A 25,091-nucleotide genomic window follows, 5' to 3' on the forward strand; every position below is an offset into this window, starting at 1 on the left:
CCATCTGTTTTTTAATACAGTTCATTAGGCAGACAGTGAACTGTCCTGAAATTTGAGAAATTGAACCAGGGGAGCTGCACACAGGTAGACAGAGGTACCTCCTTGGAGCCAGGAACAGTATCAAACAGCAGCAGGCTCCCTGCCCCCTCTGCAAGTACCCATCCCCCTCTGGTTATTGCCCTCAGCCGCTGCCCTCGCCACTGGCAGGTTTTTAGTGAAGTATTGACTTTCATGGGGCTAGATTCACACAGGAACTCTTTGACTCCTAAAATCAGCTACTGAGGTGGCACTGGCATTCATATCACTGCTGTTCATATCACTCCCATCAGGTATGTGCAAAAAACGTCTCGAGCAGGAGCAGCTTTCCTGTCAGGGGAGGTGGAGCAAAGCACGACGCTGCTGCTTGCTCTGTGGCGTGCGTGGTGGGAACACACCACCAAGGAGAGGTGAGGTCCCTGTCTGGGCAGCAGCCCACCGGTCAACAGGGAAGATGCAAAAGCATTTGACTTGGCTTCAAGGTGGGGAAGAAAACTAAACTCCCTGAACAGCTACAGCATAAGAGGAAAGCATCAACATGTTACACACATAAAGGCTAGGTTATATGGGGTTTTATTCTGTAAATTTATTCTGTAAATAACAACTCCAATTCATTCAAAGCTCCTTACCTTCCACGTAAAAGCTAAGGGGAATGTAAAACTGAAGACAGTCTTACATATGTCAACAGTTTGGGCTTCAACATCATTAAACACATTACAGTTGTGTGCTGCTGCTGGTCAAGGGGTTTTCAGTTGTTTTAACAACTACAAAATACAGGCAGATATGGAACACAATCTTTTATTAATAACAGATCACATCTGAACTTTGAAAAGAGTGAAATTAAAAGGTGTATTAAAACATACCCACTCTAAGCAATCTATTTTCTTCAGTAGAAAAAAGCGTACAACAGCTAGAAATACTATATACACAGTATATCAGTCTAGTAGTCATCAGCCCTTCCAAACATTGTTTCACAAATTGGTATAATGGTGTTAGAATATACCATCCAGTTACACTCCAGTATGAATTTTAGCTTTTGACTGTTTCATTTAAGACAAACCACTAAGCACCTAGTTCAGCTTACTGATCTTAGAATACATGCAAACACTGTATACAAAGATACCAGTGTTAAGCTTTTACTTCTGCTTATGTATTTTCTGGGATCCTGCCTTGTTAATAAGTCTGCCTCATCGATTGTGAGTAAATGGAAATCTGTAATCAATGTCTCCATTAAACAGAGTACCTTCTGACACTGAAACATGATTAACTATATCTTAAATAGCCCTTTCCTCATCTCTTGCGTTAATTTCAAGCAGATTTGTGTTGTTTATGTTACGCTGGAGGCTTTCAGCCTAAAATATAGATCACTGCAATAAACCAGGAATCTATGCCTTTTTTTTATTATTATTTTGAGGAAAATAAAAAAAGCAGAATGTTAGTTCTTAAATTAGTTTGGCACATTAAAAAAAAAAAAAAAAAAAGCAGGGGGGAGAAACCCACAAATTGCATCCTCTCACAACATCCTTGGGAGGGGAATGTCAATATACAGACAGGGCAGCCACACGCAGAATGACTGATACAGACCACAGCACAGCAGACTCCAGTTCTTCGCCTTACATTTGGCCTTAGTCTGTGTGCACTCTCACTCGCACACTCAAACACAAGTAGCTTCTGCCGGTTGCACCTCAGTCCATCAGCTGACGCTGCTGATGAGCAGGTCACTGCACAACTGGAGAAGGCCCTCATGAGTCAAGCTCCAGCAGCCTTCTCGCACCAGGTAGAAAGGTAGTGAGTTCTGTACCTTTTGCTTAAGTCTCATTTAACAACACAGTAACCGAGCTATTGCTGCTCTGCTGAGCAAGCTGTACCAGGGTCTGACACGTGGGTCTCTGCATGTCAGCGTGCGCCCCATGGTTCAGAAGCACCTCAACTGTTTTTGTGTGCCCTCCTCGTGCAGCCAGATGAAGAGCTGTCAACCCTTCACTGTCAGAAATGTTGATATTTTCTGAACTGACAAGTTCTTCTACTACTTCAGAGTGCCCGTTTTCTGCAGCAAGATGTAACGCTGTCCTATTTAAAGGGCCTCTGGCTAGGACACTGGCCCTTTCATCTATTAGCAACTTTGTCGTTGCTAAATGGCCGCTGCGGGATGCCAAGTGCAGAGCCGTGAATCCTTCTGCTGTTGCTGCCTCAATGTCTGCACCATGTTTAAGGAGCAGCCTTGACGTGCTTGTGTGGCCTGTTTCGGCAGCTATGTGGAGAGCAGTCTGCAAGAGCGCGTTCTGTATGTTGACATCAGACTCCAGGTCTATGAGAAGGCGAGCGACACGGTAGTGTCCCCGTTGAGCGGCCAAATGTAGCGAGGTCCTTCCATCCACGGTCTGCACGTTGACGTTTGCACCCTGCTGTTTGGCCAGAAGCTTTACGATGGGGAGATGACCTTGCCAGGCAGCATAGTGCAGAGGCACCCAGTCATCCTTTCCTTTGATGTTCACATTAACGCCTCTTCTCAGCAGGATCCGCACAATATTCTCTTGGCCGTACTGACAGGCTATGTGGATGGGGGCTCTGCCTTCAAAATCTACCTCATTTAAGGATGCATTCTTATCAAGCAGCATTTTGGTGCTGAAATCATCCCCGTTTTGGGCAGCAAAGTGAAGAGCAGTCCACTGATCCTCATCTTTGGCATTAACGTTGATTTTCCTAGCCATAATCAGCTCCACAATGCTTTTAACTTTCTTCTCAATGGCTATGTGAAGAGGAGTGGATCCTTTCTTGTTGGTGAGGTTGGGGTTAGCATTGTACAGGAGGAGCCATTTGACACATTCTTCTTGACCAGATTCAACAGCCAAGTGCAAAAGACTGGAGTTCCCATCTAAAACAATATCAACATCTTGAGGCTGGAGGATCTTCATCAGTTTGCTGGTATCTCCAGATAAAATGGCCTCTGTTAGCTTCCTCTTCTGTATGTCTGTAGTACCAATGTCTAGATGGAAAAAGACACCATCACAATTTTGATACCTGTTAAACCTCACTTGCCCATGACTACCATATCTGGTGGCTTCAGCAATGACTTGACTGCGAAGAAATCCCTCCCCACCCCCCTGCAGTAGTTTCAGAACAATTTCAGGTCAGATTTGGAGCTCCAATTGCTCTTATTGTGTTTCTTGTGAAATGAAGAACAAAGGATGCTGTGGTTGATCTCTCTGCACTAATCATTGTTCACTTAACTGGAAAATAGGTGCCTGGTTTTTTGCAGCCCTGGATTGAAAATGGAGGGGGATGTGCACAACGGGGGGGGTCTTTATTACACTGTTCGTGAGAGTTGCTGAGAAAATGGCTTGAGTCTTAAATAAATAATTTTAAAAAAGGGTGCTCAGACTTGGGCTTAGTGTAACTGAAAAAGCCACAAACTCAGCTGACCTGACTGGGCATTGGCTTTAGTCCCGCTTTGAGCAGGACGCTGGACTAGGTCCTTTACATGACTGATTCTGTGATTGCTACAATGGGAATTCAGGTCACTTCTTTTCAAAAGTAAATGAGATTTATTATTTCTCATTAGATCATGTTTGGGAACCACCTCATTTATTCTATTTTTTTTTTAAATAACTACCTCCAGTAAACAAATTTGTAGTGCTGACAGCAAGAGAAAGCAAGGCTGACAGTGATTTCCATAATGCTATTCTTTATATGTCTACTCTCCAACCCACTGACTCCCATACCCCAGGTCCAAACAACTGCACACAAAAAAAAACCCCAAACCCCAAACCAATAACAAAGGAAAACCTGACCATTACCTGAACTCTCCCTTTCAAAGGAAAGGGAAAGGGAGCCTCTGGATGAAAAAGCTGAATCTACAGATGAAACTCCTGAAAGCCGCTTGTCACTGGAGGCAAGTTTGGACTCAGAAGAGCTGCGGCTGAGATCCTCAGGGCCTTCCATAGTCTGTGAAATCCCCGAATCCAGCTGGGACAACAACTCTGAGAGACTGTAATCCTTAACTGATGGTAGAGCAGGCTCCTGCTTCGGCTGGGGTAATGCAGACATCCCCTTCAAGAGAAGCACACAAGCATTTTAGAAAGGTCAGTAAAGAAAACCGAGCATGAGGCCCCACAGGAAGAAGTAGAATTATGTTGGTTTGCAGGTAGCCTTTAAGCACTGTTCTTATTAAATGAAACCTATGAATAAGGTCACTGAAAATTTTCAGATGCAGGGGGACAGCTTTCATCAGTACTCACACAGCCACTCAAGCCGCACAGCTCTTCTGTCTACAGCATTTTTTAAGATCAGTCACACCCACATAGTTCCAGCCTTTATTTCCTAACTGTCCTGCTGTCCCTCAACAGTCTAAGATCACTTGCACGCAGTCCTGCGCCAAGGTTTTCCTGAGCTGGTGCATGCATCTGCTGTCACTTTTGCACTCCAGTCCTTCACCAAGACCCACTTCTACCAGGCAAGAAGGTGCTCAAAAGCAGCAAAGAGAAGGTCGCTTGGGAAGTTACAGATCACAGAGGAACCTGTTCCTTGCAAAACCTAGTGCGTTTGGACAAGAGGTGGAAAGAAAAAATACCTCAGACTGCCGTTCCGGGGAACTCTTGGTGTCCAGGTCCTGAGTTATCATTTCTTTTGTTTCATCATCTGGTTTTTCACAAAGGGCTTCTGTTTCTGAAGTGATTTCTTTGAAGAAAGCAAGAGAGGGTTTTTTGTTTTTCAATAGGACACTTTTCTGAGATGCCCAGCTGACTTTCTTTATCATTGGAGTTTAATCATTAGCTTTGAGATGCTGTGGGAGAAAGACTCCAATTTTGACTATTCCATTAGCACCTCATCAGTAGGTACACGTGTGTAGCTAAGCAAAGAGAGCATAGGGCTGACTGGACAACTCATTTTCACATTCAGACCAGACTGATGTTACGTGGTGGCTACATGGCAGGACTGTGAAAGGGGAACCAGTTTACTTCTGGCAGACTTAAACATACATTTTTAAAAAGATGGGATTCCTCTTCCCTTCAGTTCCCATACCTCGTTTGGGCAGGAGGAGAGGGAAGAGGCAAATCTCTCCCATTAACGCTAAATGAAGCTGCCTGGAGATAGCACTTGCTACATCCTTCTGCACATAACAGGTGCTTTGGGCAAGTTCAAGCCTTTCACCAGAGTTGCCTTTTGTTGGCAGAAAAATGACGATACAAATTGTTATAAGAAAACAATTTCTCAGCATACAACAGTAAATTTCAAGAGCCAGGTCCTTCAACGCTTTGGTATGGTGAAAACCCCACCAACTCCAGCTTGGCACATGCCCTGATACACACAATCAGAAACGAACATAATTTCTGGCTAAATAGATCGACTAGTTCAGTACAGGTCTTATTTCCGACGTGTTTACGTAACGCTGTCATGGTCAGACTTGTCCCCAGATAATCCCTTCCTCCATAAATGAATAAGTGGCCTGTATCATTGTCTCTACCATACAATATGCTCTATTTATTCTGTCACAGAGGTTCACAGCATTTACCCCAAGGATTAACAAGAGTCCTGAGCAATAACGTGACTCATAGAAGAATAAATGGGCAGCCAAGTTACGAGGAAATCTTACCTTGAAATGTTGGCCGTTCACCAGGATCATCTTGCCAACATTTTTGCATCAGTTTGATCAAGTTATTACATGAATGAGGTCTGGATTTGGAAACAGCAGGTAGCTCTGGGCGGTGGCCTTTAACTACTTTTACCATAATATGTAAAATGTTGTTTTCCTCTGTAAAGCAAAAGTGCACAAATTAAGATCTCCCAGCAAAAGGAATGATTCCTCTTTTGTGTAAGAGCATTAACAGTGTTATTAGGCTGAATCTTGGTTTTCATGCATTTTTTCTAGATTGAGAGTGCTTTCTTTTATCGACAGGGATATTCTCCTACAATACATTTGTCAATGCAGCAACACCTACTTCCAATGTATAATGTATCCGTTAAAAACAATGGTCAGTAAGTTACTGTGCTCTTTTTCCACCCATGAAAGACAAAGAACCAAAGGAAAAAAGCAAAACTCAAACAGTTTCTTTGGATTTCCATATCTGCTCTAAGAAAACTGAACCACAGCTTTTACTTAGACCAGGTACCTGAACTTTTCGTAAAGGTGAAGGAAGAACACAGATCAAGCAGCACAATAATGTGGCTCTTGACTCTGAATTCAACCATTGGGCAAAATGGGATCTCTCACTTGCAGAAAAAAATAATAGTAGACTGGAACCTGTTCAAACATGTTTGCTATACATAGGCGAGTCATACATACAGGAAAAGTCATAAAGCATAAATAGCTGTCTGTTGATCGGTACATTTACTGTGGGGTGGAACAAGGCTTATTCTCACAGACAGCTGCTTTTTTTTTTTTTTTTTTTTTTAGAACAAATCTGTACCCACAATCTACAAATAAACTACAGGCTCTCTCTACAGAGAAGCTGTTTCTGAAAACAGCACAGTTGCCTGCCAGTTGGCTTTGCTCTGCGCTCTTCCTCGTTGGCCGCAAACATGTCAGAAGTCTGCGCAGGCCACACGCTAATCTGGGTCTGTACATCAGACTCCAGAAGAAGCAGAAAGGTGCAGGCTAGGGCTTCCTGCGGCAGTACGGGTTCTGCTTCCACAATGTAGGACAACGGAAGACTTTTACATTTGTGATCAGAGTTTGAGAGCTTAAAAGTGTCTGCCACACAAGACTGTAGGAGTTTGGAAGACATGCATGTAATCTGGGGCTGGTGGGGCAGGCAGCGTGAAAGGAGAAAAATTCCAACGCAACCCACAGTGCATCAAACTTACCTGCAAAAGGTTTCTTCTGTGTAAGAACTCCCCAAACCACAATGGAAAAGCTACAAATAAATTAAAAAAAAAATTCTAGAAAAGCTTTTGAAAAATAAGCAAGTCAAAAACATGATAGAAGTCTAATTTATTTTCTTAAACTCTCTTTCCTTGTCCTTTGCTTTTGCATCTAATTCAGCTGATGAACACACACACTCACAGAGCAAGATGCAGCCAAGAACCATGATTTGAAAGTCTAGTTTTTGCAGGGAGGAACCTGAGGCAGCGAACATAAGGACTTGCTGGAGGCTGCTGAGTTCTTGGTAACATTTACCAACTACTCCACACCAACACTGACAAAATCAGAGAGCAGCAAAGCATTACTGTGGATTTTATTTAATACTTCTACCCTGCAAGACAACTTTAAAAAAATACATTCCATTTAGAATATGACATATCTTTTAATCTACAGCTATGATTTCCTTTTCCTAATAACCTTACCATGAAAGAAGAAGCTAGTGATGAAATCCACTGAAGATAGCTAAGAATTTTGTCACAGACTCGAAAAGTAGGTCAGGTTGTACCTTTTGATGGGAAAATTAAAGGTGGGCTGAGTGCCTCCCATGCCAATTGCTAATAAATAAGTATTACTTGGAGTGATAGCACTCAAGACTCAGCATCAGCTGCAAGTTTCTTAAAAGGCCTATAAAGGCTTCGCAAAAAGCAAAGCAAACATGACCCTTTGCAGGATGAGGCTCAAACTAGATTTGGGGGTTTCATGCTTAATTAGGTTTTATAACCTGGAAAAGAGGGCTCATTTTACAGTATTACTTAAAGTGCTTTTAAGTGTTTTCATAGTTAACTGACCTGTACACATCATGTTTGGTGTCAAAACACCTGTTTTTCTCTTTGATGCGCTCTGGGGGAAGGTATGCAATTGTGCCACACAAGCCGTCCATGCTGATGTCATGGGAATGGGACAAGCCATTGCACTTTGCAAGTCCAAAGTCAGAAATCTGCAAAAAACGGAGAAGGAAGAGGGGAAGAGAAGTGCGTGCTACCATTAGATTTTGGAGGCATTAACTTTCTGTAAGGAATGATAGATGTAACAGGATGACCCAACAAAATACAGAAATACTAAGCTAAGAAAACATCTCTGAAAGCATGACGCTATGGTAGGCTTTTCTTTATGGTTAAGCAAAAAAAAAAAAGTAAGCAGTTTTTTTGCAAGCAGCAGCATGTTAGCCCATTACATGGCAAACACAACAGTCAGACGATTTATTGTAATTTAAAACTAGTCAAATTTAGCTAGTGCAAACTACACTTTAATGTAATTATTGGTCCTGCCACCCCCTTTCCCTATGTAACCTCACATTGTATGTTATGTTTAAGTGTTCTGAGCACCTGTTTTCAGACCATGAGCAGTAAGTGCAAGAGAATTGCTCTTTCAGGTATCGCTGTTACACTGACCACGCCAACAAGGACTGAGCCCAACACCAGAGGCACAAAGTGTTAAAAAAAAACCCCAAAACCCTAAAAAAAACCCCAAACCAAACAAAACCAAAAAACAACCCCAGGAACCCAAGCATACATCAAAAAGCCACACAGGGAATTCTTCTTGGCAACTAGAAGATATGGCAAGTAGGTGCAGTGACGCAGTGAACACAGCTGAAATGAACAAAACAAGTGACAGCAAGTTCATAAAAAGGAAAACACACCTCCACTTTAATTTGAAGTGTCAGACAAATATGCATTCATTTGCTCTCAAAGGCATGCCAATCATCAAGCAAGCAGATAGGCAAGGAATTTCCTTTGTCTTACTTATTTCCCACTGGTCAAAAATGTCTATTATGCCAAGTGGAAATTTCAAGAAAAGTCAAGCCTTTTTGGACCACTCAGCTGACTGATTTTTGTCTACATGTTAGATAAGATTTCCTCCTCATATACCACCACCACCACCACCCCCCCGCAAATAGACTTATACATTCTTTTTATCTAATAAATACTCAGGTTTTTCAATGACTCATTCCCCCAGCACCCTTTTGATCTTCACAGCTTCTCCTTTGAGAAAGTTCTGCCTCAAAACAACAAGCATAATTAAAAAAGCTGCTTTTTTTTTTTTTTAAAATATGCTCCAACTTTACACTTTCAGAAGTTTCTCTCTAAAGATACCACAAAGCTAGTTGCAACATGCATCCGTTACTGGAAAGGGAGAAAACCGCTGCCAGCTTCAGCCTCCTGGACTACACAGCCATCACTCTTCAAATGCTAGGAATCTCCCTCTGCCATAAAACATACAAAGCCACCCACACAGCTTCAGGAGGAACTTCTCCCAGGGACGAGGAGCTCAATAGAGGCATTCTCAGTAGCTGTACCCTAGCACACAGGTATATCCAACCTGTTGTCCATCTGTATCTTAAACCTGTAGGGTAATGTGGGAATCACAGAATGGTTTGGGTTGGAAGGCCAGTAAAGGTCTTGTAGTTCCAACCCCCCTGCCATGGGCAGGGACACCCTCCACTACACCAGGTTGCCCAAAGCCCCATCCAACCTGGCCTTGAACACTTCTAGGGGGTTCAAGAATGTTCAAGTTCATTCAGAAGAAAAAAAAAAAGAGGGGAAAAAAAGAAGAAAAAAAAAGCAAAGTCATGTGGAGGAATAGTTTCTCATGCTTGTAGGGCTACACTCAGAGGGGGATTGCTAACCTCCTCAGCAAGCCAAGCACTGGAGTCCAGGAAAGCTGCAAGTAGTCAAGAAACCTGGGTTCACAAGCCAGCTAACCCTGGAAAGAGCTGAATCGACCGCCCCAGGAAGTGCTGCAGGAGTTTGGGGCACTTAGCGTTCCACAGGAGAACAAAAGCACAACCCCAACACCGCACAAGCCCTTGGTGTCAGGTTAATAAACGAACCGACTGTTGCAAGTCTGAACAGATCCGACTTGGTGGAGTGCTGCTATCCTTTGATTAACGTGAGGCAGAGGCTTGTATACACCTCAAGAAATCCATATGGCATGCAGGCATAATTAAAGTAATACACCTTCCTCTTTGTCTAAACAATACCAGGTTTCCTACCATGTAAGTTAAGAAAAAAAGATGAAATACAGAGAGCACAGCGACACTCCTGCGTTGAGCCACCAGCTATGTTGCGTGAATCTAAGACTAGAGGCTAAGAGAGGAGGCTAAGCACGCTAGATAGGAAAGGTCCCAGTCCGAGCCTACAGACCAAGAAGCAGCTAAGGTACGTGATACAGCCGTGCTTCCCCCAGGCTAGCATGAACTTTACCTTGTGAACCTGCCCCTACCTACTGTGGAGGACTAGGCTTTATACCAATCAATAAGAAATTCATCCATAGAGCAGAGCTTAAACCATATCAAATTCTGCAGAAAGCTCTGGAAATTGAAGAATTGTTATCTTCCAGGCTGCGACAAAAGAGTAAGATTCTGCAGACAGCTTTTGTGGCTTTTATTAGTTCCTTTAGGGTAAATTTTCCACGCTGCATGGGGTACTTAGTCATGCAGTTTCTTTTAACATCAGTGGGAACTGTGCAGTGGGTGGAAGACACAGCCATTTAACTTAACCTATTTTGCCTTTAAATTGCTTGCCAGGTACCTAGCGCTGCAACACGAGGCACCCTTGCTGGTGAAGGTAGTGAAAATGGAGCACCCCTCCCCGCTTCTTCCTCCGCATCCCCGCTAGCCCTTGCAGCCCACCCCAGGATCTGCCCTGCCCCACGATCCGACAGAACCCGTAATCTCACTCCTCACATCAGTTATTTCAGGTGGATCCCATCACGCTTCAAAAGCATACCTAATATCAGCAGAGTTAAGAGGAGACATGGAGGCGACAGACTGCTTCATGCAAAACATGCGGTGAAGAGGTAGGAAGAAGAGAAAAAAAAACATTGGTCAGAGCCCACGCAGACAGTGGGATTGTTCATGTTCAGGCAGCTCGCTCCGTCTCTGCTCTTTAAAGGTCTGCGTGAGAACAAACACGTGAGCGGAGGCTGGGGAAGGGAGCTGTACGTGTTTTCCTGCCCGCTTCCCAGCTACGCTTATTTTACTGAGAGATTCCAAGAGCTGAAGATAATTTTTTTTTTCTTATTGTTTGTTTTAAATTAAGTATCCTATGCACACAGGCCTTTCTCTGCTTCTGTCATTTGTGGATGTTTCCATCGTAGTTTGTAAAAAAAAAAAACCCCAAACAAACCACTCACTTGCAAAGTTTCAGATGCTTGAGTTAAGGGGTTTTTTGAGAGTTTTTGATGTTGGTTTGTTTGGGGAGGTGTTGTTTGGTTTTGGGTTGTTTTTTGTTTGTTTTGTTTTTTTTTAAACTAGTAGATATGCTCACATAACTGCAATGGTTACTAAAGTCAGCTGGTCCCAAACACTGCAGGGATCTAGCTCCCAGGAACAAAATTAGTGCTTGGAAAGTGCTTTCACTGACGACTCCCAACAGACCAGCCTGAAGTGCACACTTAGCTTCTGATGCTGCATGTCATTTTGCTGCAAATAAGACTCAAGAACCCACTGCAATGGACTGGGGGACAGAGTTCACCAAAAGGCTTTCTTCATCAAATAGGTAACAAAGCCATCAGATTAATTTTTAATCGCTGCTGGCATATCCAGTATTTGTCTCTGTCCAAAGTCTCTGCACCTGGGGTATTGAGAATGCCACCACATTTGTCTACAGGGTTTTTGGGTGTTTGGGGTGGTTTTTCTGGGGGTAGGGGGGAAAGGCTGGTTGTTTCAGTTTTCCTCTTTAAGAAATGCCAGAAGTTTTTAAGAGGCTTACATAGGTCACAGATTTGGACTACTAAAAATTAGGAATAGAAATTCATTCCAAGCGTAGACACAACCAGCATCTGCACTTCAATCATATGTCTTCGCTTCAGTGTTTATGAACACACTTCAGTTAGCTACTAAAATAAGTCTTTCTGAAACAGACCGTATTTCCATCCTTTTCCAACCTGCCCTGAACCTTTAACTCCTCAAAACCTGTTTCAGGTGTGAGGTTTGTAATGCTCTCTGCAGAAGCAGCAGAAACCAAAGCCACGGTCAAACATCCAATTTAATCCATCATAAATCCGCATTAGCATAACAGGGATGGTCTTGTTCCCTCCCCTGTGCCACCACAATTAGATCAATTAGAGAATTGATCAAGGTGAAAACCAGCTTTGATGGTTGGGATTAAAGAGTCAAGAAACAAGAGCCCTACATGGAAATCTTGATCAGGAGAGGTGGGAAACAGGGAGAAGGGACACACAAAACAACAAAGCCTCTTCTCATTTCTAATAACAGGAGAGCATTTGCAGCCGATAAAAAAAAAAAAAAAGTGGCTGTGTTAACTACATCAGCTAGGCTAATAAAAAAGAGACAACCGCTCTTTACCAGCCTGGCCTCTGGGTATTACTTTGACCTACAGTTAACGACCTACATTAAGAAAGAAGCTTTCTGATAAACAAATTTGCCGTCTGACTAGGTTTCTTCTAACTCCACACTCAGAAGTTTTGCAGCCTCTTCTTCAGCTGAAGCAAATAAAGGTGCAGACCACAGATACAACCATCAGCACAGCACAACACAGCAGCAAACTTCACTCTGGTTTAAACTGGAGCACCGAGGGGGGGGGAAATAAAAGCAACTACAGTGAGTTTAAAGCAGTGCACAGCTGAGACCAGCTCATCGCGCTTCAAGTTCTTTAAAAACAAAATCTGAGTGATGAAAAATAGCCGATGGGATTTGCCTCTTTGTGTGTACCCACACATACATACACACGTACATGTGAGCGTGTATATATACACATCTATGTGACAAGATGAGAAGATGCAAAAACCAGACTGGATAGTAAGAGAAACAAGAACTTCCATAAAATGCTTTTGCCCAAAAGTATTAAGTTGCAGGATGACTTCATTTCAAATACCTGAACAGAAAGTAATGCTCTTAACCATGAGATACTGAAGATAAGAAACCTGGGACACAGCAATAGAGAGAGCACTCGGGCATGGTAGCTGGCAACAAGTTAGGGTACGAGATTATTGCATGTGCACGGGGGGTGTATTCTCCTACTGAGGGCCCTGGAGAGAGATCACATCAGAGCAGGGAAGGAGAAAACTAAGATCCTGCGAGGGCAGCGCTGGAATGTGGCATTGCTTCCCCAGCGCCAGCTCCCTGTGAGAGATTGCCACATCACAGGGAGCTCAGGGGACACATCCAGAATGCGTATGGAGGGCAGGAGAGCTGAAGAACAAGCTCCTAAGACATGGTCCAGTTAAGCAAAAATTAGGTGTTAGCCTGTAAATACAAAGGCTGAATATATGGAAGATTGGAGAAAAGGGCAGGGGGCGTCTTGTTGGTACAAATATTAGTAACAGGTTGACATTAAGGGGGAAAAAAAAAAAAAAAAAAGGAAGACCAATCCCTGCTAGCAAAGCCTGCCTGAGCATGGAATAATCTTTCGAAGGAAACCACACCGCTGAAAGCAACCAAGATGGAGCAGGACACGGCAGGGAAGGGAGCTCCCAGCTGAGGCTCCTGTCAGCACTGAGCTCCACCACCACTCGCAGGGGAGGGGGCGTGCACATGTGCACCCATCCTCCGAGAAACAGCAAAGCCTTACCTTGCGTTGTACCTATTATATACGTATATTTAAAACCACCAAGGAATCCCCCAACGTGCCTTTGAAAAAGTTAATATCTGTCTATCCATATCCCTGCTCGGTGCTCAGGCTAGTCCCATCCTCTTAATTATCCTCCCGAGAACAAAATTCAGCACACGCTTATGTAACACAGAGGAGACGGCTTTATGATATGGAAGCACCCACTTGATGATAAGTTCTGTACAGCAGCACTGCGTTAGTCATCATCCTCACTTGGGGTTTTTACAGTAAGTGTTGTGCTCGTAAAAGAAGAAGGGCGTGTTTCCATTTAACCAGCAATACGGCACAGAAGCATTTCTAGCGTGCTCCACTGGAAGACTGTCTGTTTCCTGGCTCAAGGGCAAACAGTTTATAAAAGTCCTCCCTACCTCCAAACTCTTCTTTTGCAGTCTGCAACTTCTCTCCATTCACCTTAGGATTCTATTAGGGACAGGTCACCTACTAAATTAACGCCAACATTTAAAAAGTATGAACACTTCAATCATCAGATCCATTAGCCTTCCAGCAAGAAAATGCACATTAAATCAAGCTGCAGGGTCTGAAAATTAATTACAAGTTTCACATCACACAAAAAGAAGGTTTGGGGCCACATTTTTAAAGTGAAGGCGCCTTACAGAATACGCACATCTCTTATTTTGCATATAGGTTCGTATGTCTGCTTTGCTGCTTGGAGGGGTTTCCAAGACGCCTGCAGATGTAAAAGACTGCTGGCTGGAAAAAGGCTTGGATTGGACCATTTGTTTCTGAACTTAGCGGAAAGGGTCTGAAAACCTTAATAAGCAAGTAGCAACAGCTTAGGCATGCCGACAATGACCTCATCAGAAACAATTTTTTTCTGTACATTTTGCACTTTTCCCCCTTGTATTACATCAACACCCAATGTAGGCTATGCAGTAGGCAGAATATCAGGCAGCATTTCAACCTCCTGAAACAGTGAGAAAAACACAGCCTTCATAACTTGCCTCGTGGATGAGTCAAGAACGAGGAATTTAAGAAGTTATGCAAGCAAGCATAAACTTTAGGTAAATAAATACTTCGTGAAGGCCTCTTGGCACTAACGTGTGAGAATATACTTTCAACAGTTCAGATACTGATGTTATGGTCATAATACCATGGACGACCTGTAGATGCCTCCTATCTCACAAAGAAAATCCTTCTAAGAAGTAAACTAAGAGGCCTAGTAAAAAAGCTGAGACAGTCACAGGTGTGATTGCGTTAGAGGCACACGCCTCTTATGGCTCCAACCCTCTCGTGACACCAGGAGAGACGTTTTCATTTCATAAAAACATCATTTTTAGATTAGTACAGGCCGAAGCCATTTGGCCAGTTTGAGGGGGACAGGAAAATGGACAGCAGATGGATGATGCCACTGATTAAAATCTATGACTACTTGCACTGAGTTATATCGGCCAGCCAGCATGATTAATCTTGCAGTTCTAAGGTGAAGAGTTTGGCCATTGATTTGAAAACAGTCAGAAAAAATATGTATTTCAGCCTCTTTCTTCTCCAGAACAAAGGATCAGAGAGCAAGCACAACCTCCTTAGTCCAGCTGTCAAAACAGAACCTCCAACAGAGAAGGCCAACAAGTTTTGCTAGCTTACTCTGGAAATGGATAATGAAAAGAATTTCATGCTGACACAGCCACAAAAATTTCCTGAAGTGATCTCTGGTATGCCTAAGCAGTCAGGACAGAGATACTTCTTCACTGTATGCTCTGAGGAAATGAAAGAAGAAAATGAGTTGCCTCCAGGAAGGCTTCTCTGGACTCCAGCTGTAAATGAGATTTGGGTATTTAGTGGAGCATACAAATCCAGAAGGACCCAGGCAGAACAAGGTTACCACTGGGAGCTGTGAGAGTGGCATAGACGATTTAGAGGTTCACACTGCTTTTCTCTCCGTGTTCTTATCTGCCTCGTGACCTTACTGCAAAAAAATTTATAGCAGGACCCATGACGTCTCAAAAACAAAGTTAACCACACTAGCACCCGCCTAAAATTTCAGGAGAGTTCTCACAAGCTCCCTAAACTCTACCTCTATTTATGTACCAAAATGGTGTGCATAAATCAGGTAGACAAGTTTGAGGATTGGAGTGGTTGGGGTGCTGAGCGGTTTTTTAATTCAAAAGGAATGCTGCGGCTTTCTCTCAGGCCTTTGAGTTTGGCAGGAGCCATGCAGGAATATCCCAAAGTGGGTCCCTGGCACAGAGTCCCCGGTGCGTACCTTGACATGGTAGTGGGCATCAAGCAGGATGTTTGCAGGCTTGAGGTCCAGGTGGAGCAGAGGAGGGGACATGCAGTGCAGGAAGTTCATCCCCACAGCCGTCTCATGGATGATGCGGAAGCGCAATTCCCAGGGCAGAGGTTCTGAAGCCAGGAGCTTTTCCAGAGACCCCGTTTCCATGTATTCCATGACCAAGCCAACAGGTTCTTTACAGATGCCGTAAACGGGAAGGATGTAGCGAAACTTTGCCATTTCCATCTTCCTGGCTTCTTCCAATAACTCCATGCGCTCCCTGAGTAGAAGAGAGCAGATGGTGAAGGATGGAGTAGCTGTTTCTCCTCCCCCCAAACATGCACAAATCATTTCTTATGAGACCAAGCACCACATTTCACGATCATCGCTTGGCTGAACCACGCTACATCTCATCAGTCTGTACTCCAGGCATATTTCCACATTTACTAACTTTGCTTTATGCTTCTAATGGTAGGCAGCTTACAGCTGCTGAACCACAGGCGAGTTGTACACTTCAACAGTGCAAACATCCCCAGCGTAAAGCCCGTCTCCCCGCTTTGATGTTTATGCTGTGCTGTTCAGAACGAGGACGACACATGCAGCGCCCAGATTTACCGCCGCTGTAACTCCTTGGGCTAAAGTCATTAACTTTTTGTGAGTCATAAGACCGCGTTAATCAGGAGCGAGCACGGACAGCATTGCTTCAGCTGCTCTGCCGGCGCAGGCTGTCAGCGCGCAGACCTGGGCCTTGCGAGGGAAATCCACGGGACCCACCGTTTAGGGGAGTGAGCTGCCTGCTGTAGCTGGGGGGACACAGCAAGAGCCTCCTTGTCCTCAAAACCCAGATCTGGCAACTCCAATGCTATGCTCACTCGGCTCCAGCGGATGCTGAAGACTCCTGGCGCACCATTTTTGGTGATGTAACAGGCCCAGCGCTGGCACACGTAATGAGCACCCCTGGGTTGTTTACGGGTCACTTTAGTCTGACCCTGCAGAGCACTAAGCGTTACTCAGTCCAAGCTGCAGCCTCCCAGGTCAAGACCCTTAATTGCCATGCCCTCCTTCTGCACCTCACACACAGCCAACCTGCTGGGAGTCGAGTTCGAAAGAGGAAACAAGGGTCCTCTCCCCAGGCTGACTGCGCCCCCAAAGAGGAGCCACGCCTGACGGGTGAAAAAACCTTCAGTCCGCCAAAATGTGCATTATTAGTGGTGATGGGCAGCACCCAGAGCAGCTCTGGGCCACGAGTACTGATGCTTCACTGTTGCTGCCACTCACAGGTTCACAAAAAGGGACACAGGGAGGTCAGACAGATAACATTTCCTGAACAGACCCTCTCTTATTACACGATAGCTCTTGTAAGGTACCCAAGGCACGTACACTATTTGAAGGAGAACAGTACCTGAAGTAATAGGGCAAAGTTTTAACACAGACCCCTGGTAAACAGAGAGTCCTGCTTTAAAAGAAAAAAGACATTGCTTTGACATTGGGAGACGTCAGGGTTTACATATAAAGCTCAGTGAGCATATTCACAGCAGCCACAACTGATGGAAGGAAGATGATCGTACCACCTGCAAGGCAGAAAGCTCTCTGTCATCCGGCCCCCTCCACCAGTCCCCAACAGCTCTGGAAAACACCCCAGGACTGATCTTGACCCAGTCACAGTTTGTGCCCCATGCCATGAACAAATGATGCCAGTTCCCACCCCTATTGGCTCAAACTTCCTTTTTTTTTTTTTATTTTATTTTTATGTCATGTCCAACACCAGCTAGAAGCAGTCTCCGTTTCTAAAGAGAGAAACACCAAGTCCAGCCTTAGCGCAGTTAAGTCTCCCCCCCCCACCAATGCCCGAATGACCCAGGGGACAGCACGCACCACCCACGCTGGAACACGGCCTGCAAGGGACCTTCAGTGCTCCCACATGGGGACGATCTCAGGAGCTGTCATTTAGCCCTTAGGCTCCGCGTTCAGACAGTCCTGTGACCCCGTCCCCTTGCCCTCTGCTTCGCCTGCTGTGGGCAGCGCAGAGTTGACGTTCCCCAGACGAGGCTGGGAACGCGGTCTGCTGCCTGTTCCTCACCCGCCGTAGCAGCCTGCAGTAACCCGACGCAGTTAACATTTCACGCTAGGGGCGAGTCTAGCCTAGCAAGAAGCAGCAGACCTATTTCAGAGACAAGATGAGGTTGACAAATGGTTTAAGAGGGACGTACACACTGGGAGGGAAAAAAAAAAAAAGATAAGGGAAATCTTTTCTATTAACCATGTTGGCTCCTGCTGCTCCCTACAGCAACTTTCTTGTGAAATAATTGCCTTTGTAGACAAGTACCTAGTTTGCTCTTTGGCACGCTGGAAGGGAGCGCCTATGAATAACACAACCAACTCCTTGCCCCGAAGCCACATGCATAGCCAGCATAATTCACCAGGCTTCGGCGGGCTGAGCACTGGAGTCAGGGATGTAAAATACCTGTCTGAGCCCTCCAAGGCAAGGCAAGAACCCAGCAACAACCAAAGCCTAACAAGAACCACTAGACTCCCGGGGATGGAGTTCCCGGGCTAACAACAGCCTCAGAGAGCATCACCGAAATCACAGGCATCAGCTGCTTGAAATGGGGCATTTTCCCCAATGAAAAGAGAATTTCCAGCTTCTGCAAAATGAAAAAAGCTCCCTTTCTGCTTGGACCAGGCCCAGTTAGTTGAGTGAATTAACTGACTAATTAACAGGCAAGTGTCCTTTATCTAATTTGCCTGTTTAAATACCCCTCCACACCACCACACACGCACACACACACACCCCCCGTACAACAATTGCCACTTTTAGTACCTTCCCATAGCCAGAGCATTCAGAATTGAATGAGCCAGTGATCTGGTATAGCCAGGGAGAATATGTCAGTTTTCAAACACGGGCCCCTCTCACCTTCAGAAAACCAAAAAGGAAAAAAGACAAAAGAAATAAAGAGAGCCAAAATACAATTCAGTCATTAGCCAAGTGCTGGAGTGCACTTGCATTAATCCTATTAACACAAAGAGCTCATTAAAGCAAGACGTCCTCCATCAGGCAAAGATGAAAGGTCTTTCCCTTTCCTTTTCCCTTAGCCAAAGCCCTGTTGGCACTCAGCACAATCCTGGGTGTTCTCAGTGCGCCCATCAACTCAATACACAACTGCTAATGCTGCCACAAAGGATGGTATCCTTCAAGTTCACATTTAACAGATCAAAGTATGGGATGGAGAGGGGGGAGAGTGTTGTCCTGCTCAGTTACTGGTAGTGTTTAGAAATTATTCTTCACTATCACCAAGAAACACTTCCCTCCAAAGTGGAGGAAAAGAAAAGCTCCTTATGAGGTTTCTCAGTCAAGAGGCATGGGACTAGGCTCTGTTATAATAGAGTTTCTTATTTAACACCTACACGATTAAAGAGTCAGAAGTCTTTTCTCTAAGCACTTTGGATCCATTCTCCTCCCCCTCCAGTACTATATCCTAACATTATGGTAATAAAAATTAAAAAAAGAAAAAGCTTGCACACAGGACAGCTGAGCTCATATAAATCATGGGGTGCGTACACTTTCCCTTACAACAGTATTAGAAGACGGGGAAACACACATCAGGAGATCTAGCACTGGGTTCAGTGCCAAATAGCATCTCTGTCAGAGAAGTCGTCAATGACAGATCACCCATTTTTAAAGCAATAAGAAATAATACATAAATGGGGGACCTCTGACATCCCCAAACCAACTGTCTGCTTCTGCTCAAAGTCAGACCCCGAACGGACAGGGCTGCATTCTTTGGATTCTCCTGGAGAGACAAGGGATGTACTTCTGCCCACTGCCTCACTCCCCAGGGACCAGGGCCCAACCCCTGTACCACAAACCCTGCCACAAGAACAGCAAGAATTACGACTACATCTGCATTTGCATATGTATCCAATCTTTATGCCCTAAAGATAACACTGTGTTATAAAAATACAACTTTAAACTCACAAGGCGGATGGTCCTTGCAGTTTTATATTCCCTCACCACTGCCATCACATTTCCCTAATGGAGTCTGAGGCAAAGTGGTTAAAGTTGCTTCAGAGAAGCTCAAAAAGACCTGAAAACCTGTAAGGGGGCCATTTGTGTGAGCCACCTCCAAACACAGAGCAGCCAGGCTTCTCCCAGCCCAGGGGAGATGGAGATCCAGCCCTGCACAGCCACGCTGCTCCCCACTGGGGAATAAGAGTTACCTCTTCACAAACAGCTGGCAGTGAAGATGGGGTCCACAAAACTGCAACACCCCTGAATTTTTTCAGGGACTCTTTTCATCTGCATCATGGGAGATATTTAAGAGCATACAGTGACCTCTGCTCTGCAGGGTACGTCTTTAACGATCTTCACACTGCTGATCCTCAGAGAAGAATGGGAATAAGAAGAAAAAAACCGCTGCATGGTCAGGACAGAATATGTGGCAGGGAAGGAGAAGAAGGAAAATCCCTTCTTTCAGGTTAACACAGATCTCAGCTCTACTAACAGATCTCTGCTGTATAGCCCTGGTACAAGAGGATTAAAAGGTTCAACCAGACAGCTACGCTAACCCCTACTCTTTAAGGAGCACAAGGCGAGTATTAAGTTCTACCTACACATCTAGAGATCGCCAGAACAGACATTCATTCACCTTCGTTACTGAAATAAACGCAGTATCTGCTAACAGCAAGGCATTTCTAAAACCTCCTAAATTTTTAAGTCCTACTCCATTCCTGGATCCAGGTCCTGCAGAAGGAGGCACGTGTAGGGCTTTGCTCTTTTTTTTTTTTTTTTTTCCTATCAAGAAGGCAGACCTTTCCACCTCCGCACCTTGTAGTCACCCCCACCAGCTCACACTTCCAGTGAAGAACCCTCTCTGGGAACCATTACACCGTTCATACTTGTTATAGTCTGCGCATTTATGTTCAGCTATAAGAAACCCACAAAGTCTTCCAGGTTGTTCTCGGAGCTCCCCACCCTTTTTCTCCAGACCATACTTCCATTCTGGTCAACAGGGATGAAGAGAAGAGGATACTTTGTGTGCTCTCCGCTGCAAGTCCTGGGGGAGAGGATCCTCCACCTTTCTGGGTCACGCACCGTTTTCTTCAGGCTTACGTTGAACCTCCCCAACTTGAGAGCATCTCAAGTCACATGCGGGAAATGTGATCTCGGGAGACAGAAAGTGGGAGCAAATAAGGTGTTAGGAACGGAATTTGGCTCGATCGCCTGAGAGGGCTTGGGCTTAAAGGTAAAAACCACTTCTGGCTGTACATTCAGTTTTTCTTCTGCTTGAGGCCACTTGGCTCTGCGCTGTGATAATTGCCAAGGGAATTACTCCAAATCTCTTACTGTCTGCAGAAACACAGCAAGAGAGACTACAGAGTATTACTGCCACCGAGCCATTACAAACAGGGTTTTAATGTGGTACCAAATAAATAAATAAATAAATATGAAAAAACCTCTGTGTTTTTCAGTTACTATTTCCAATACCACTGGTAACTCTTCCAACTCTGCTGCTTCAGAGTGTTCCAAGAAATGGCTAGTCAAGTTAATCTCCTGGATTAACAATCTAATTATACAGGCTTGTTTCAACCTGCGAACTAAAGAGGTGGTGGTTTATGTTGTCTGTGCCCCCCACCCCACGCCGCCATCTGAATGGCACAGCTTCCTTAGAAAAGTTGTGGGTGAAAAGTTTCTTGGGGGAGGGGGCAGGCAGCTTTACCAACTACTGAAAGGGCTTTGGTAGAAAAGAACCTAAGAACCAAAGGAGAAGCATATACGAATTCGGCTTAGCTTTATTTTGCAGAAGCAGCCGTTTCAATTTTTAGTTAGTGTTTCCCTTAAGCATCTGAAGCACAAATTCTGCAGTAAAACAAATAAATTAATGTTTCAAGGATTGGTTTGTTAAAATTAAGCAGGAGCTGTAGGAGCCCCACACCCTCAAAGTTCCCAGATTCTCAAGGCTTTTCTGCTTACTGCATTGCACGTTCGTATGGTCTCTCCAGTACCTGCACGCCTCATAGCCACCTGAGGGATAGGTGACTCTCTATTGCACATTGAGTATATCAGTATAGAAGTTCGGTAGCAACTCTCAAAATTAATTGTTCATCTTAAAATAGGTGACAGCATCCTTTGTCTCAGACTGAAAATTAACTTTTGAGTAAATTTCTAGATGTATTCTGCAAATGAAAAGTATAATGTGTTCTAGCTTATTTTTATGAGATGTTTTAATTTTAACTGCAAAATTAGTCAGCTACAGTACTATTTTGATTAGGCCTCAATAAGCATCAAGTCTGAAACCTACTTCAAAGTTTTAATGGTAGGAGGGCTTGCAGGTTAACCCAGTGAAACACCCTCTGCAACTTCGAGGTCTTTTCCGGTTTTATTCACAGACAGCACAGTTACCCTATGCGTATATTAAACTCTTCCTCTCCCCTTTTAAAAAAGGGGCATTTTATCTCGTTTATTATACTATGTAAGCCATGCCTACAGCAAAGTCAGCAATTCAGATAATGGGCAAGATGCCCCACTACCCTAGTAATCTTGTAGAAGACAGGCTTACAGACATTTTCAATCTTGGGCCAACTTATGTCCGTCCCTCCTCCCGCAGGAACCGCAACAAGGGAAACCTTTTGAGACCAAATCAACCCACACCTCAAAAAATGAACTGCAGAATCAGCTTGTGAGTTGGCAGAGATGAAGATGGAGCTGGAAAAGCTCCATGAATACAACTTGGCCGTACTCATCTCCCTCTGCAGACACTGACCTGCTGGGGAATCACTGCTGTCCCTCAAAACTGAAGGATGATTGTAAGGATGCATCTGCCAGCCTCCCTCTCCTAGGAAAGGAGAGCTGCACTCGATGGGCCCCTATCGCACACAGACCGCGTGAGCACAGCGTAGCTGACTGTCCTCCACCATGGGCAAGTGAGCTGGAGGGGGTTCTTACCATGCGTTATCTTTACCTGCAATAAATACGGCTCCACACTGGACTACCCAGTGAGGACTCAACCTGGGCAGATGCAGGGAGAAGCGCTGGCCCTGAACTGAAGCTGGAGAACGTATTTCCCAGCACATCTCCTTTCAGCACCCGCTCCTGCAAGACAGCACGCCCACAGCTGCAGCGCCCATGCCCCAACACCCCCCCCCACATCAAGCCTGCTGCTTGCCCTGCCAGCATTACCACACGGGAGTCACAACTAATGCATCTGCAAATGCAAGCTAACGGGCTGGCTTTTTGCAAGGCAGGGATATGACTGGAGCAAGACACGGCAGGCCTGAGAAGCTCCCAAATCCCATTTGACATTTCCACTCCTGCATTTCCCATTCGGGACTGCCTTCGATGACCTTTGGAGCTGCAGCAGGCGTAACGCTTTAGCACAAGCCAATACACGCACGACCAGGGCAGGGCAAAATGCTTTCCGAATGGCTCCGAGGGAAGAAGTAAGACCTACACTGCAGCCGTGCGGCGGCTCTTTCCAAGCCTGTTGCATGTGGCTAAACGACATAGCTTATTCTTTGAGGGAGGCCAGCCCCATTATGTATGATATAACTAAAGCTGTTGGTCCGGGCTTCGCTTAAGTGTGACAAAGGCCACGTTTGCTTAGGGAATATTTAATTGCACGGCTGTCTTTGCGGCGTTTAGTCAGACCTTCGTACCCGTTGTCGTTGCTGTTGGTAAACAGGGCTGCAGCTACGGTGCTCCCGCCGTGTTGGCGTGAGGCTGGGTTGGTTTGTTCTTTTTTGAGTACGCTCCCAAGATCTGTAACTGTGAGCTATATCACTCGGTTTGTTTCTTAAAAATAACTTGTTGCAGCAGCTGGGCGAGCAGTATTAGCATATTGTTTGGCCTCGGAAGCGTTTGGACTGCTGTTAAGCACGGTTAGCTACACTTGCATGCCTTGCCTAGGCTGAGCCAAGAAAAACCAAGGGGAAAAAAAAAAAAACCAACCCCCTGACAACAGTGAAAGAATTTTTAAAAATCTCTAAGCTCCAGGGCTATGGAGTGGGAGCCCTCGGTCGCCCCGCGGCTCCCCGGCTGCGCGTATGCGCAGCCGGGGAGCCGTGGGGCGACCGAGGGCTCCGAGGTGCTTGGAGAGGGTTACCCCCCCACGGTTCCCTCCCTTCCCCGTCCCCATCAGCCCCTTACTTCTCATCCACATGCAGGCTGGGCGAACACTTGATGGCGAGCCAGGTCTTCCAGTGAAGGTGACGCACCTTATACACCTGCCCGAACCCCCCCGAGCCGATTTTTTCCCAGCTGCCGAACTCGTTCTCCTCAAAAGTTTTCAGCAACCCCATAGACCACGGCGAACCGCTCTCCCGAGCCATGCTTGCTCTTCGGCCGCAGCCCGACCGGCACCGCGGTGCGCAGCGCGACCGCCGCTGCCGTCACCGCCCGCCCAGGTGAGTCAGGTGTGTCGGGGTGGCGTCATTTCCTGGGACGGGTCCGCCCCCCCCGCAACGTCGCCGCGGGGAGCTGAGTGTTACGAGCGCTGTCGGGAGGTGGTTGTGCCCCGGACCGGCTGCAGGTACGCGGGTCCCGCTTCCAGCCGGGGTCCGTAGCGCCGTCCTTGGCCCCTCAGAGGCGGCCAGAATGACCCCAGGGCCAGGTCCTGGCTTCCCCCGACACCCATAAAGGCCACCCCCCCACACACACCCGGGTGGGCTCTCTCCAGCGGCCCCTCTTCTCTCCCGGGCAGCAGCGGCAGCAGCAGCAGCAGCAGCAGCCGCCCCGAAGCCGGGCAGCGGGGTGCAGCACGCGTGTCCAAAGCTCCTCGGGCAAGGGGCAGGAGGGGAGCGCCGCGCACGCTGTTTAATTAAGCTCTTAAATAAAGGGGAGGGGAAGCATCAGCAACTGCATTCCTTCCTTTTCTTCTAGGCAAGGGCCCTGCTCTGGGAACCCCAGCGGGGCTGCGTCCCTCCGGCAAAGGAGGATAGACCCGTCATCTGCGCGTCCCGCTCGGGTCTGAGAGACTCGGGCCAGCCTGCTCCGGGTGGTGGAGGGCAGAGCCTGTCCAGGCACACTCCAGAGCAACAAGTTTTAGGCTCTGGGAAACTCTGCTGCCAAGAACTGATGCATCTCTGGTTTTTGGTTGCCCCTGGGAGTAGGAGCTTGATGATCCCAGCAGCAGATTTCAGTGCCTGAATCCTTTTGTGGATGTAATTGCAGGTACCACGGGACTCGGACCAATGGATAAAGAGTCTTGACTCTGTTACTGAGATGCTGCAGCTGGAAGGAAGGAGTCGGCAACCTTTGGTATGTAATGTGACAGCGAAGAGGCTACTCCGATCTGCATCGTGACCTTCACACCTATCACATGTCTAAAGGTTAATAAAGCCCGTGTTTGTTATAATGAATATCAGACTCAAGTTGATTGTTCTAGGCAGTTAG

At 45.7% G+C, this 25,091-nt stretch overlaps 1 protein-coding gene across 2 annotated transcripts; it reads right to left on the reverse strand.

Annotated features, from left to right (window-relative positions):
- Positions 1-820: 820 nt before the first annotated feature.
- RIPK4 (receptor interacting serine/threonine kinase 4) lies at positions 821-24,103 on the reverse strand. 2 transcript variants are annotated; one of them, XM_054831412.1, is made up of 8 exons: positions 23,847-24,103; positions 15,692-15,983; positions 7,687-7,835; positions 6,841-6,890; positions 5,630-5,788; positions 4,607-4,713; positions 3,834-4,086; positions 821-3,022 (listed from the first exon to the last, which is right to left on the reverse strand). In XM_054831412.1, exons 1-8 carry the CDS (start codon positions 24,026-24,028, stop codon positions 1,845-1,847), a joined length of 2,370 nt encoding a protein of 789 aa, XP_054687387.1. In that variant the 5' UTR covers positions 24,029-24,103; the 3' UTR covers positions 821-1,844. The 2 variants fall into 2 exon arrangements, with proteins under 2 accessions (XP_054687387.1, XP_054687396.1); XM_054831421.1 differs by lacking the exon at positions 23,847-24,103 and adding an exon at positions 20,643-20,779.
- Positions 24,104-25,091: the final 988 nt, after the last annotated feature.

This window comes from Grus americana, chromosome 1 (genome assembly GCF_028858705.1).
Source record: "Grus americana isolate bGruAme1 chromosome 1, bGruAme1.mat, whole genome shotgun sequence".
Taxonomy (NCBI): Eukaryota; Metazoa; Chordata; class Aves; order Gruiformes; family Gruidae; genus Grus; species Grus americana.

Excerpts from the sequence above, each read along its gene's own strand:
- RIPK4 (XM_054831412.1), bottom strand. The coding sequence starts at position 24,028 with ATGGCTCGGGAGAGCGGTTCGCCGTGGTCTATGGGGTTGCTGAAAACT. Across the intron at positions 6,891-7,686 it reads ACCAAACATGATGTGTACAG|CTTTTCCATTGTGGTTTGGG; the intron begins GTCAGTTAACTA and ends ATTTATTTGTAG. Across the intron at positions 4,714-5,629 it reads TGAACGGCCAACATTTCAAG|AAATCACTTCAGAAACAGAA; the intron begins GTAAGATTTCCT and ends CTTTCTTCAAAG.